Source organism: Epinephelus fuscoguttatus, linkage group LG5 (assembly GCF_011397635.1).
Source record: "Epinephelus fuscoguttatus linkage group LG5, E.fuscoguttatus.final_Chr_v1".
Taxonomy (NCBI): Eukaryota; Metazoa; Chordata; class Actinopteri; order Perciformes; family Serranidae; genus Epinephelus; species Epinephelus fuscoguttatus.
Window position 1 is genome coordinate 19,626,965 of NC_064756.1, and position 14,942 is coordinate 19,641,906.

The 14,942-nt window shown below is 39.3% G+C and overlaps 1 protein-coding gene across 1 annotated transcript in view; it reads right to left on the reverse strand.

Annotated features, from left to right (window-relative positions):
- The window catches only part of LOC125889351 (solute carrier organic anion transporter family member 1C1-like), a 54,787-nt gene that overhangs the window by 31,398 nt on the left and 8,447 nt on the right, over nt 1-14,942 (reverse strand). The window contains exons 2-3 of the mRNA XM_049577232.1: nt 11,751-11,923; nt 1,270-1,411 (exon numbers count right to left, since the gene is read on the reverse strand). Of these exons, the coding sequence (XP_049433189.1) occupies nt 1,270-1,411; nt 11,751-11,846 (238 nt within the window). The 5' untranslated portion in view covers nt 11,847-11,923. The remainder of the gene's footprint in view (nt 1-1,269; nt 1,412-11,750; nt 11,924-14,942) is intronic.

Sequence of the window (14,942 nt, forward strand, 5' to 3'; positions counted from 1 at the left end):
CCCTCATTCCCATCATCCATTAAACATAATAAACTACTTGCAATCTATAACTCTGTTGGCGTAGTCTTGTTACTGAATGGTGTTGTGGTAATTGATGTAGGTCCTCTGTAGATTCTTGTGAGGCTAAGAGACTTGACATACCAACATAAGATTGCAGCAGGCATCCACTGTTTTCCTGAAGAGATGCACTGGGACACATTTAAATCAAAAGTCAGGAATACCCAATCAGAATTATCAACTTCTGACTCGTAATAGATTTCAGGGTAACTCCACATTCCCCATTTTGTTTTCATTTTCAAGCTTGTAGCCTTCAGCTCCAACTGACACTGAGAACATGTATCAGACTTCATACAGCTCCCTCTGGAGCCACAAAAGACTTTATACAACCTTTTTAACATATGCAGTCTTACTCCCAAAGACCTGCAAACAGGCTTGATGTGTAAAATCTGTGCAGTTCCTCTTTAAAAGCAGCTGCTTCATGAATCAGACAATTTCCAGGTGGACTGGGATTGTTAGTGCCCTGAGACAGTGTTTCAGAATCACATATCTTTGGCATTTCTGAACAGCAATTTCTTGTCACTAGTGAGCCAACATATGCATGGATACAGATATAGTATCTGGCTGATATTACTGGCAAGGAAAAATGCTTTTTATCCACTTTTTTGTGTGTTTTCTTTCTTTTTTTCAATCATCTCTCATTTTTTATTGAAACATAATGCATCCCTTAATAACTTAATCACCAGTGTGGAATAAAATCAGTTGGACGTGCTGTTAAAGAAAAGAAGGGTGAATGTGATGTTTTACCTTGTGTTGTGCTTACACAACAAATTATTTTATTACTGGCTGCAGGGTCCATATCCTAGCTAATTGCATGTCTAATAAAAGCTGGGAAATGCCATTTGATTTCCGTGTAAATTATGAATGGTAAGCTGAGAATAAAGTAGTAGTATAGAGAGGTTATTGCATAACAAAACTTTACAAATCCTAAAGTCCAGCTGTCCATAGCAAAAGGAGAGCTTGGAGCCTGTTATGTCCCTGCTCGACACTATGACTCATTAGGCACACATGTACAAATACACACGCATACACACACACCCCTCTGTCCTCTTCTGGGAAGCCTGATGAATCCTTTATCTGCAGCTTGAATACCTCTGTGACCCATTCATATTTCCGGCCCAAAGCCAGAAAAAGAGAAGGGAGGGGAGTGCATGAAACAGAGGCTACGAACAGAACAACAAAATAACAGCAGTGACAGGCAGGCCTACTCACCTATCTCGAAGCTTCCGTCAATGACACCTATTAGGTAACTGGGGATGTCAAAGCGCCTCTCCAGCTGAGTTATTGTGCTCTTCATGTAGCTCCCTGACAGAGCCTTTGCAAAATAGGCAAAGGACAAAGCCACCAGAAACATCTGGGGGAAGAGAGTAAGATGAGAAAAGGAGATAGAAGAAACAAAGAAAGAAAGAGACTTTAGATCAAAATGCAGCGGAGCATGAAAATACAATCAGACAAATGCAGTGTTTTAACCTGATTATTACTAATAGTAACTTGATTGTGTGAGGTTCACACTTGTGCTTTGTCCACAGGGAATGAACAACAGAAGAAGCACTGTGATATCGCTACAGTTGCTATGATGCATGAACTCCCCTCATTAGCCTACTTTTACCACTCTAACGTTCCCTAATTAACATGAGTGCCAGCATCACAAGAATAATGGGGTTTAGATGAGTTGAAGCTTGTCGAGTGGGAGGAGAGGGATGGAGATGAACACAAACTGTAGGTCAGATAGCATGAACTGCCAAGAACAAAGAGAGAATAACTGGCTTACATTTGAGTAAAGACAGCCAGACAAACAAATGGATGAATTTATTGATAAAAGAAGGTGGGTAATCCATGCACAGATCTAGACGCCTGCATTTTTTCCGTTTGTCTGTGATAGGGCCCAAGCAAATCTGTGGTGGATCCCCACTGGGACCTTGCCTGGCCCTTGGCTGGGATGAGATTGTACGTGTTGATCGTGGACTCTAGACATGCCCTGTCAGGAAACCACTGGTTGGGAGCTGACTGCCAGCTGTCTGGCAGCCAATAGGCCTTTGGTTGGGAGGCAAAATTCTAGGTGGCTGCATCTCTAGGATGGACTTGCACAAGGCTCGATGTGCACCACATGATACATTTCAATGTTTACGTAGTGCAGCAATAGACTGTAAATTAGTAATACAGGGAGCATATTTCATATAATGTTAGATATGTTTAGGGATTTTCATGAGCAATAGTCAATGTATACTCACTACAAAAGTTTGAAATAATTATTGTTTCTACGACAACTTTCTCAGATTCTTTCACACCTAACCTAATAAATCTTTAAAGGGTTATTCTTTTGTAAAGCAAACACAGACTTTTGTGAAATATGTCAGAAATAGACTAGTCTAATCTAATCTAGAGTCACATGTTTGTCTCTCCTTGCCCATAGCAGCAAGTAGCATAGATAATGTAAGGTATAGAGCATACATAATTTTCTGTGTCACACCAATGGCATAGAGAGCTCAGATCATCTTACTAATGATCTGTTTCAGTATTTATCTTTAAAACATGTTAGAAAAAGCAAAAGGTACATACACTAATTTGGATTAAAGATTTGTAAAAGTTGAAACTGAGGTCTTAATAACACATTTGCTAACATGCTTATTTACGCAACAAGTGCTCTGACAATACACACACACAAACAGACACAAACAGGAGCCACCATAACAACCCTGGCATAACATGCAACGAATTGGGGCATGCCAATTGCAGTTACTCATTTATGTTAATCAGTGTAGGCAACCAAATGTTTCTTTTGCTGTCAGACTGTAGCTAGACATCAATAAGACACAAAGAGACCAATTAGATAATAGCTGGATGAATGTAGGCTAATACTGAATAAGCAAGGGGTTTTTACTAGAATGAACATGTCCACATGCTTACAGATAGAGCCCATCTGAAAGTGTCCATCTTCTAAAGCAATGCTTAAGGGGAACCTACAAAATGTGATTTTGAAAAAGCACTTCTTCTTCTCTTTTCCTTACACTTCTCTATTTCTTCTCTCCTCATTGACTCTCTACATCTACTTCAAATAAGTGCTCACTCCTTTCTTGCCAGTTTCCCCTGCCAGCAAAATGGCTGTGTTTCACACAGAGTTTAGACAGAAGGAGAATAAAACCTTTTTGTTGTCTATATAATAATGTAATCTCTTTCAGGCTCCCTGAGTGCTTGTAAATAAGTAACGGTTGTGGCCTCGGTCATGGTTCTTTTACTACATCCCGTCCTCTTACTGGCTATCAAGTGCTGACGTGAGAAAACCCATGCACATGAGAGTCACATTACGTTAATGATCATGCAAAGACATACCATAGGAGATAAAACAATGGCTGGAAGTGTTATTCGCCTATAGGATATCCCAATAAAATTGCTCGTAAAGTGAAAATAATTAACATTGAGGATACAGTTTGACCTTTTAACCATAGGGTGGTGGTTGAATTGGAAGCAGCTGACTACTACCAGTGCTGGTAAAACCACATTTAAAAAGGTTACAGAGGGAAAGAGAAGGTCTGAGTCTATTCAGCAAGTATGAAAACAGTTCTAAGATAATCAGGAGCTTTACTGTAATTGTAATAATGTCTTATACATGCACCACCTCTCCTCGTTAAGTGCCCTTTACATGATATGATGGGATCAATGCAAACAGATGTCCATTAAGGTCATGCAGTGCTAGCTGTGGGGCATTAACAAAAGTAGCTCATCACATGTGCATTTCCTTGGGGATTAACATTACATGAAGGTCTGCATACACTTATGTTTCCCTCCAAAACAAAAAGCAAAAACTTTATGTGAAGCTAATAAACAATCTAAGTTATGAATTGTCAGAAAATCCAGTGGTTGTTTTCCTCCAACCCCCCTATAATTTTTATCAGTAGGAATTAAGTTAACATTGGCATCACATTTTACATTTTAAACTGTCTGAGTCTGTGCAATATGTCTTTGTTGATTCAAGCTTAGCACGAAGTATCTATTGGAATTTGTAACTTTAATACAATAACTTGAAAAATATTGATATCTGATAAAAATTTTGATACCATGGGGGCGGAACTGATATTGACCTTATCAAATTTAATCTAAAAAAAAAAAAAAAAAAAAGACGAGGCTATAACGTGACAACAACAACTTTTCTTTTCTTGGTTACTAGCAGAAAACAGCAGAACGACTGTAACATTAACAGTAAGAGAGAAAGTGTATATGGAAAAGATGAATCAATGCTGCAGAAAATGATTTGTAAACCGTTTAAATATTCGGAAATAACATGCAGGCTATCAGTTAATAGATATTTTTGACAACACTAGTGCCTGTTCAGTTATTTAACGCCCCACACTGACGTTGTTTACAGAGTCCTTTAGATACATATGATTGTAAAAATAATTATGAATAATGAAAGACACTTTTGAACCTCTGACATGGCTTTTCTTTGATTTGACTCATCCTCTGTAACCCTTTAATGTGCCATGACGGAAACAAAACTGCTTTCAAAGGAAATGAGAACTGAAAGCTAATTCAGAGGGCTGACATCACACATCCCTCTCACATTAGGGCTGTTTTTTGTTAATTATTTTTAGTGGAATTGTGCTCTTATTCAGTAGTTCCCATTAGAGTGCTGAAAAAAACCCAAGAAATAACGTGATAAAGATGGATTTTGTTACCTTTGGACAGAGCCGAGTTAGTTAGCCTTACATTTAATGGACAGCTCTTCTAAAATTCACTAATGATGTGTTCTCATCCTTTGATAAAGGCCAGGTTACAGGTGCCATTTTCATTGATCTCTCCAAAGCTTTTGATATGGTGATCACTACCTCCCCCTTGACAAGCTCTATTCTATTGGGTCAACTCCTTTTTTTTTTTTTTTTTTTTTTTTTTAATTATTGACTTACCTCAAGTATGTTCAAACTGCCACACCAATTTGTATGCTGATGACACTGTTATTTACATGTCCAACTCAGATATATTACAAATCCAAGATTCTGTACAGCTCACTGTTAACTTGGACCAAAATTGGTTTCAACAACAAACAACCATTTCCATCCCCTTAATTTGCATATTCATTTTGATGATGAACCTCTTGACAAAGCTGATTCTTGGACTTTGGATTGACCCTGAACTCTCCTTTTAGCCCACTATTGATTTTATTATTAGAAGAGTGTATGGTTGTCTGACTTCTCTTTATCGATCAATTAACTGTTTTATACTTCAGGTCAGAAAAAGACTAATTTTGTTGATATTACCTTTTATTGATTATGCTGACATTGTCTATCAAAACACATCTGACACTCATCTTAGACCCGTTAATGTAGTGTATAAGTCTGTAGATTTGTTTTGAGGTGTCCATACAGAACTCACTACTGTTTCATGTATGAATCACTGAACTGGCTGCAGCCAAACTCTAGAGGGCTATTTCACGGGATTGAATTCATTTTCAAATGTGTTCATTTCAACTGTCCCTCCTATTTGAAACAGGTTTTGACCCCATTAAATTTGTCATTTCCCCTTAGACATATGCAATATCCCTTTTGTCCCCAGGATTTTCAAAGAAGTTGGATGAAGGTCATTCCAGTAAAAAGCTCCTTTTGACTGGAATAATCTTCCTCTTTTCTTAAGGTCTGTGACCTCTTTCCACTGCTGAAGGACTTCTCCATATTGACATCTCAAAACAACTTTTCATGTTTTTAAAATGTTGTACTGAAAACTACTATGTACTATATACTATTATATACTACTATTCAAGGTCACCATATCCAGTTCTAGTTTCTCCTGTACAACTGCTGAGGGCAGGGGGTGTGGGTGGGAGAGATGAGTGAGATGTCTGTAGCCGTCTATATGTAGTGTATGTTTGTTATGTAATGCAGTTTTTTCTGTATGTTTTTGTTTTGTATTTGTTTCTTGAGGACACCCTTGAAAATGAGATGTTACATCTGAAGGGGCAATCATTTCATCAAATTCAAATTCAAGATATGACAGTGGTATCCATCTTCTCGTCTAACTCCAAGAAAAACAGCCAAATCATTCCTTTCCTTTACTAAATAAGTCATGATTAAAGAAAGTAATGGATCTTTTTTTAATGTTGTTTTGCTCATATTGGAATTTGCAACAATAGAGTACAATATGCCTTTCTCTGTTATTTTAATTGGTTTTTGGGAAGTGCCAAATAAGCAGTGGCCTAATTGTAACTAAAGATCATTGAAAAGGGATTCACACTAAGACTGTTTGAAATTTAAACAAAGCCTCTTGACCTGCGACCTGCTATTGTTCTTAGCTCATTGATGTCACCCACCTAATACGCTTAGACTAACACCAGGAGTCTGCCACACACAGACACACACACAAACACAGTTAGAAAGATGTCCAAGAAAAGAAAAAAAAGTCTCATAAAAAACGGTACATGATCAGAAAGTGTTTAGGGAGTTCTGAGATGATGTTTGAAGCAAGAAACAAATGAGATATTTAAAAAAAACAACACTGGGACATTGTAGCACCAAAAGCTGGAATTAACAAAAAAGCAGAGGATAACACTGAGCCCATAATTAGAGTTGAAACAGGCTGTGCCATGTCCCACCCAGCCGGTCAGGGAACCAAACAATTCTGAGAAGAAATACAAGTCTGTCCTGCCACTGCAGTCTGTATTATGATAAGCTGCTTGAACACCATTGTCTCACATCACTTTCATGTGGGGAAAAAGCAACAAGAGTGTCTGATCTCATTCAGGGATTTACTAACTTTCATGTCGTTAGCAGAAGATATGCTTTCAGCCAACTGGACTTTTTTCTTTTTTGAAGGTTGTTTGAGGTGGGAGAAAGAAAAGAAAGAGACTGAGGTGGTCTATTAATAACAATATGAGATTCACATCATGTTCTGCCTCATTTTCTAGGAAAGAAACATCAATAACAATTGTGACATTTTCACTATGGCAACAAGAGGACTCAACAGGAACAGTATTGTTAAAAAGCATGTAGTTGTTGAAGTAAAAAGCCATTAGCTTAGGTTTGCTTCATTCAAGGATCTCTATATCTAGATGACTTCTACTACACAATGAAATTTTAATTTTTTTGTACTAACTTGTTGAGAGATAAGTTAAATTAGCTGTGGTTTGGTTCTACCTGTTGAATCAATGATGTTAGGATGACAGACTGTGCTTTTTCTATATTACAAGGAGATTGGATATAGCTTTTTAAATTGAAAAAGGTTTATCCTACATTTGCAGCAGGAATAAGATCCCAAATCAGGGAGAAATTAACAACAGCACATAAGCAACCAAGATTGCATGTTTCCCTGATGCTGGCATGTAGCTACATGTTACAGTGTTCATAATGTCAACGCATTCTCACTCCGACCTCGTCACATATCGACATTTGGTCATGGACTTTCCGTGTCCAGAGACAACGTGCAAGGTACCCTGGGTGTGTTGGTTGTTGACATTCTCAGACACCATGTCAAGTTCTGCCTCTTACATGCATTGTCTTCTGTCAAAATACACTGATGTTTTTACAGGAAATTTACTGTTTACATACAGTCTCTTTCAAAATAGATGCACTACGTCAGTACAACACTGCAAATTGACATTTTTTTTCCTTCAACAACAAATGCATGTGGTTGGGTTTAGGAAAAAAGAACAGGGTTTGGCTTAATAATTTTACGAGACACAAACACCGCTCTCCTAGGTAAAAGTCCATGTTTGTTGAACCCATCCACCACCCCTCCCACCTGCCCCACTTGGACTTTCTCCATCTTAACTTGCACTCTTGTCCCGCCACATTTCCCCCAACGCTGCTGGATGCCATTAAACTATAATGGCAACCAGCTATGTCTCATGCCAACGTTAATGGACAGCTTTTTCATCAGTGTCCGATGCTGCAAGTCACTGCCCAAGCGCCATATTTTGACAGCTTAGGGTCATTCTTCAAATGGAAAAGTCACAGTAGGAGCCATATTGTTTTCTGCTATGTTCATGACAGTAGGCTGCACAAAAGTTATATTTGATACTTACTCAGCACTTCCTGCACGTGCATCACATTACAGACAGACAGATAAATGACTGGAACCTTTGTTAGGACAAAATAGATTTTAACTTCAGCTTCTGGTGAAGATCATGTGGCGTGATCAACATCTCCAGAAGAGCTACTAAATGGACCTTGGTTTGTCAATTGCTGTTTACAGTCAAGAATGCATTTTGAGACTCCTTTAAGTAAACATGAATGAAAAGTCCTCTATGTGCCGAGAACAACTGAGCAACCTCAATCTGCTGACTCCAATATATTTTGGCATTTTTATGATATTTCCTATTTCTCTTAAGGCATTTCCTGACAATGTTGATAAGCCACACCATTTTATGAGATGAAATTTAATTTTATGCTCAAGAAAAAAAAAAAGTTGTTGCTAAAACAGGAAAATGACAGACAACCATAAACCCTTTTACTTCTAGTAAACAGTGTGATGTTTGGTGGGCGGGGCTTAGCTGGAGGGAAAACAATTCTCCACAGAAATTAGTCAGCATGAGCGAGCAAGCTCTGTTGGCTTGTTTTAGACAATGCGGGAAGATGGTGACTGAGTGCACTCTGGCACAAACTGGAGCTTTTGTAAAATCAGAGCACTGTCATAATGTACCGTTCAGTTATCCAGAGCGCCGCACTCTCTGAGTGGCAGAGCGTACTCCCTGCAGTCTGTCTGTGGAGACAGAGCAGCAGAGCACCAAATGGAGTGAATGTGTGATGAAGTTAACCGTTCATTAAGGCTCCCTTTCTTCATTTAAGTGTAGAGCGTCAGACTGAATTTACGAACACATCATGTCAGGTCACTTACTCTCCGGGACTGCGAGTGTTACTTGAAAAAGTAAACACTGACCAACGGGACCAGACTGGCCTACCCATAGGCTCTCACTCAGTGGATGGATGATTTGACAGGACTGACTCAAGGTGGGATAGTCGGTGTTCTGACAAATAGAGCTACCCGCTCAGAATGACCTACCAGTAGCGAAATAATCTATCAGAATAGACCACAAGTTTTAGGTAAAAGTAGAGCAGCTCATTCTGTCAGGTAGAAATATTTATCACAATGTGGTTAAAAGTAGAGTAGGCCATTATATAGGGTAGGAATTATCCATCAGAATATGCTACTACCTCTATAAATGTGGTTAAAAGTATGGTTGTGTCGCCTGGTATGGTTTTGGTGGGTTTTTTTCCCGTCACTTAAATGCACCATGAATGTGCAGTTTGTGTTAGTAGGTCATTCTGAGTGGTAGCACTATTTGTCACAACACCGGCTTTGTGGTTGATTACTCTGCCGATCTTACAAAGGAGGACGACACTTGAATGGTTTCCTCCGGTTTGTTTTGCAATCAAAGCTAACGCTAGCTCACGCACTAAAAAGTTAGCCATTATGGAAAAATTCAATATTCCTGTTAATACTTCCCCAATTTCTGATTAGGTGGACATGATGACCCTTAATACACATAATGTTATTCATCCCTACAACAGTAAATATTTTTTCCTTAACTTGATATGAAGTGGTGCTGAAGGCTACATGTGTGCATTTTTAATAATCACATCCGCTCAGTCGTTTCATCTCGCATTTAACCATAGTATTTTTTGAAGGGCAGTGGCATCTGTTATGAGATCAAATGAAAGTTTTGAGCCATGACTCCTTCTATTCTGGCTCCCAGTAACACAACAAGATGACATTTTAAGACTCCTATTTAGCCTACAGCCCTGTGGTGATGAGTCGTGTCTTGCCTGCAAATGATGTCATTGTGACATCGGCCCTAAAATGGTCTATAGTAGAAGCTGTAGGTCATACATCATCCTCCATGCTTGCACAGGTGCACTGTCATGCATCACAGCAACAAAACCAACGTAAGCTAGCTGGTCAACTTATGTTGTATTTTGGCTACATTGAAGAAATACCTGATGTGAACAATTCATTGAGCAGATGCACCACTGAATGTATCTTTTTACTGGCTACACCTGCAGCACATGTACGGTGTAGGTTTGTGTGAGTCACAGGCAAAAACAAGACAGTGAGCTTTCATTTTGGGAATGTCTAGAATAGTTTTTTTCAGTATTTGGACCAGCAAGGTGCTATGAAACTTCAGCTTTTTCACCGAGTTAGTGAAATATTGGTAAGTTATCATTTACATAACACAGTAGGCTATGTAAGGGACAAAGTTGCTAAGCAAACGCCAGCTGGTACTGGCAAAATAGATGCTGACAAGGTGATTAAGACCCCATAGTGAAAGCCCAGTTTGATACAAAGGAGGTGATATACAGTATGGCTAACTTACTCATTAAAGATAATTATAAATTGTTGAGAAATATTGATTTAAAATGGGTTTTTTTTCATTAACTTGTTTGTGTTACAGAAACTAGCAAACAATATAGTTGCCCACATCAACTGTCAGTTAAATAAAGCTAACCGGTCATCACTCAGATGGAACTGAATTCCTGCTGATATGAGAAGTTACCGCTAACGCTATCCACGCTAATATCCATGCTATCGCTTTGACACATATGATATAACAGCAATCTGTTTGCCATGGTAATAGATTACGTCAAACTATTAACCGCACCCTAATTCTTTGTCTGAGAGAGAACGTTAATGGAATAACAGGAAGTATCACTGGCTGGAGCAGGACTTTGATATTCTGTGATATAATCAAAAGATCCAGAACAGCAGCTACCTCTCACCTTGAAATGAGATTGTTTTGCCAACCGCTTTTCCAAGGTCAAAAGTGAACTTTAAAACTCTTTGACAAAGAACAATAAAAAGATGGGATCTATTAAATTTTGTTTTGTGAGCAAAAGGAAGGAAGGAAGCATCAGCAATGTACAGCCTCGCCTTCTGCCAAATGAGTTCTGTGAGAAGGCAAGGCTTGACATAAAAGTGCCAAGAAGATAAGTGCCAATAGACGGGTTTCCTGTTAACAAACAATCGCCCAGCAGGTGGGGGCTGGAAAACGTGATAGCTTACACAGCATATGGATATTTTCAGTGTTTAGAAATAAAGCAACTGTTTAGAGGTGTGTGAGTGGCACACATCCTGGTATTTACAAAACATTTTTTTTTTAGCCCATGATACACTTTGATAGACAAATGGTGGCTCTGACCAGCTACAATGACACATATCCCAGTGAGAAACAATAGGTGTGGTAGCAGCAATGATGCAAATCTTAGCACGTGATGAGAAATGACCAGTGTGTCCTAAACTATCAACACGTTACATGGTTATAGCACAGAAGCCACCTCACACAACTAACAATAGCATTAAAAAACAACATTAGTATATATGTTAAGAGCACAGAAGGCCCCTCATTCTGCATATTACATTAGTAACATCAGCAAAACCTCTGAAATCTCAGACCTAGTGCTTGGTATATTTGCCAGGTGCGTACCTGCCAGACAATCTCATATTAGACGCTACAGTGTGTTGATGAATAGAAGCATTCATTTCCTCTGCGTCCAATGAATGCCTGTATAATACAGAAAAACTACAGTATTCCTCGTGGACAAACACATCAATCTTGTGGAAATGATTTGTTGGACTGTAATTTTGTTTTATACACACACCACTGCATGCAGGCATCATGCTACCAGACCACGTGACCTCTCCCCTACACACAGACAGCACATGACAAATAGATGTCTGGAGCTCCCTCATCCCAGACATGTTAGTTTGTGTACCTTCAGGCTGGTGCAGGGAGAGGGGCGCGGTTCTCTGGCCACGGCGTCACTGCGTCCGTTCCTCTGTGCACGTCCTTGCTCAGCTCCCACCTCCATCCTCCAGAAACGTCTCTGTGTCTCCTTAGCAGAAGTCTCCCACGTAATGCAATTTCTTGGCACTGATGCATGCAACCCTGCAAATGGATAATTCAAGCATGTGACCCACTTCTCATCCTCAGCACAAAAACAGAAACATGTCTGCAGCAGCATGCAGAGGGTAGACTGACACACAAACAGTACTGTCTGTGTGTGTTAAAGAGATCTTAAGACTTTAATCACAACTAAACATTGCAATGACACAGATGCACTTTTTCACGATAAAAGGTTTTCATATTTAGTTAACTGTTTTGAGCTGCAGCATCAAAATCTCTGAGCTAAACATTCCAATGTATCACAACTACATACTTTGTCGTATTGTTCAGCTGGTAACTGAGAGCATGTGACTAAGGGCTATGAAGCGTAAACCCGGGTTTTGAAGTGTGGTAAGATCAAGATCTTAACCTAAAATCATAGAGAAACCACTTGAGAGGAAATTTGATTTGGTGATATGGTGAACTTCTGTTTGCTTTTGAAGCCAGAACATCTCATTCAGTGTGGAAAGGCTTTGTAAACAGGGTGAAAATATGTGTCAGATTATCACCAATACTGACAGTACTGCTGCTCTGATATTTGCCCTCATGTTAACTCTGTTGTCAGTGATCTGCCCATTGATTACCCACGCCATGTGAGTTGGTGGAAGTAAAGTGGACATTTGTCTTAATTTACCTAGTAAGACTAACAGGTACAGGTCATTATTCCCTTTTTTCCAACATCTACTGATAAGACTGGAGGAATTAAAAATGTGGGATCACCACTCATGTTCATCAAAAGCAGTTCAGTCAGGATCACTTAAGTCAAAGAAAATTTTATTTCCATTTGCAGTATTATATTTGGCAGTATGGCTCTGTTCCGGGGTCTCTCTGCATTTACTCGGGGAAAGCCTGAGGCAGAGAGAGCAAACCTCCCTGCCCTTCCATGCACCTACATGGAAAGCCTAAGGCAGGAAAAGCAGCAGCAAAGACCTCCGGGAACAGAACAGAGCAGCAGCAATGACAAACAGAAATGACACTGATAAGTCAGACAACATGAAAAGGAGGAACCTGGTGGACGCAGGTTGCAAAGCGGCTTGCAGAGGAAGCAGCAACAGTAGGCAGGCCAGAGCAGTTTAAATAGGGCGCCCTGAATGAGATTCACTAATTGGTTGTATAGAAAAGAATCATGTGATCTATCAGCTGACTCCCCTCCATCAATCAGCTGCTACATCAGTTGATTGGGCTGTTTGAGATCAGCTAATGTAGCCAGGATGTGAGCTGAGCTTGACATCGTGTCCTGCCTGAACTAATGTTATGCTCAATTTTCTATGCAGAACCAACACTGTGCTATTTAATCGAAATTTTTTGCAAGCTCTGCAACCTTCTTGCAATTATTTTTGGCTGGCCAACAAGTGAGAGTGCCGTGTGGAATAAATTTTTTGGACTTGTGTATGTTACACATAAATGTTATGGTATAATGTAATGACATATACACATTAAGAGACTGAGTTCCATTGTTCACCATATGGTTACACTGTAGGCAGTATTCAGGAAAACTGGAACAACTGATGGATGATGCACATGTACCTTTAGTTTTCTGGGGGGGCCTCTCTCATCCACTTTAGCCAGCACAGTATTTATTTCCCACTTTAGGTGTGCCAATCTGGTCCATCATGCATTCGCAGTAGGAAATTCCTGAGTCAACCTATGCAGTATCCATGCAGTGCTTGTGAACAGAACCAAAGCATGATTGTGCCACCCTCGGCAGAGCTATATTGACATCATGGTCAACAGAGTGGCTCAAACAAAGAAAAAAGGCATCACGGAAAACACTCACATATGCTAACCATTCAGTATAGCTTGTGTGTAGAGGAAGAGTTGCTGCTGTTTGAACTGAGTTAGATTTTTAGGTTCCTGTTCTTACAATCCAAAGAAGCTTCAGTGTTTTCTGATCCTATATTGCTACTGTATATCCCTTAATAACAATAAATTTCAATACTCCCTTGCAAGGCATTTACTGCAGATGCAAAATCAACACTTCCTGGTGGCAGCTGCTTCACTAAGTAAAATGTATTTATATAGCGTTTTTTGCAGACATAGGTCATGAAGTCCTTCACAGGGGCATTATATAACAAGAAAGAAATCATAGAGACAAAGTGACTACATGCGTCACATAGTAAAGAGTACACAACTAGCAAAACTATTTGTACACAAATGAAAAAAATAAGAATTCACACGACACAACAACAATACACAACATTTTGTATAATCATTTCCAGTTCAGCAGTTGAAACAACAGATCTCAGTTTACTTAAATTTCTCAGGTGCTTCATGTGGGAATCAAGTGACATTGATTGATCAAATATTACCGCTAAATTACACAGGTTTGTGTGAGCAGCAGTGGAAAGAGGTCCGATACTTTGCATAATGAGGGGGACAACATTTTCAGGAGCAACAACCAGAACCTCCATCTTATCAGCATTGAGCTGTAAAAAAAATTTCAGCATTCCTGACACTTATCTCACTAGGACAGTTTGAACGAGAAGCGGAGCTGGATATCATCTGCTTATAAATGATATGAGATGTTCTATCTGTTTATTATTTGTCCTAATGGTAGAAAATATAGAGAAAATAACAAAGGCCCAAGAACCGAGCCCTGCGGGACACCACAGGACAGTGGACAGGAATCAGATACGAAGTTCCTTATTGAGACAGAGAAACTTCTGTCAGAGAGGTATGAAGAAAACCATTCTAATGCGCAACCTGTCAATGAAGATTTTATGGTCCACTGTGTCGAATGCAGAACTAGGAACACAGAACAATCAACAGCTGCTTCACTATAAAAGCCTTCCACTGGTGCTCCTGTACTTCCTATCTTTTGCCAGATGTGTAGATTAAGTTTTGTTTTGTTTTATTCACATCAATTTTTTGTGTCATTCATTAGAAATTTGATGAAAAGCAGCATTAACCACAGGAAAGGTTTTTACTGTGAAGCAGCTGCAGGGAGGTCTGAGTCACTCACTGAGGTTTGGATGTGTTCACCTCCTGGGCACTATATATATATATATATACATATATATAT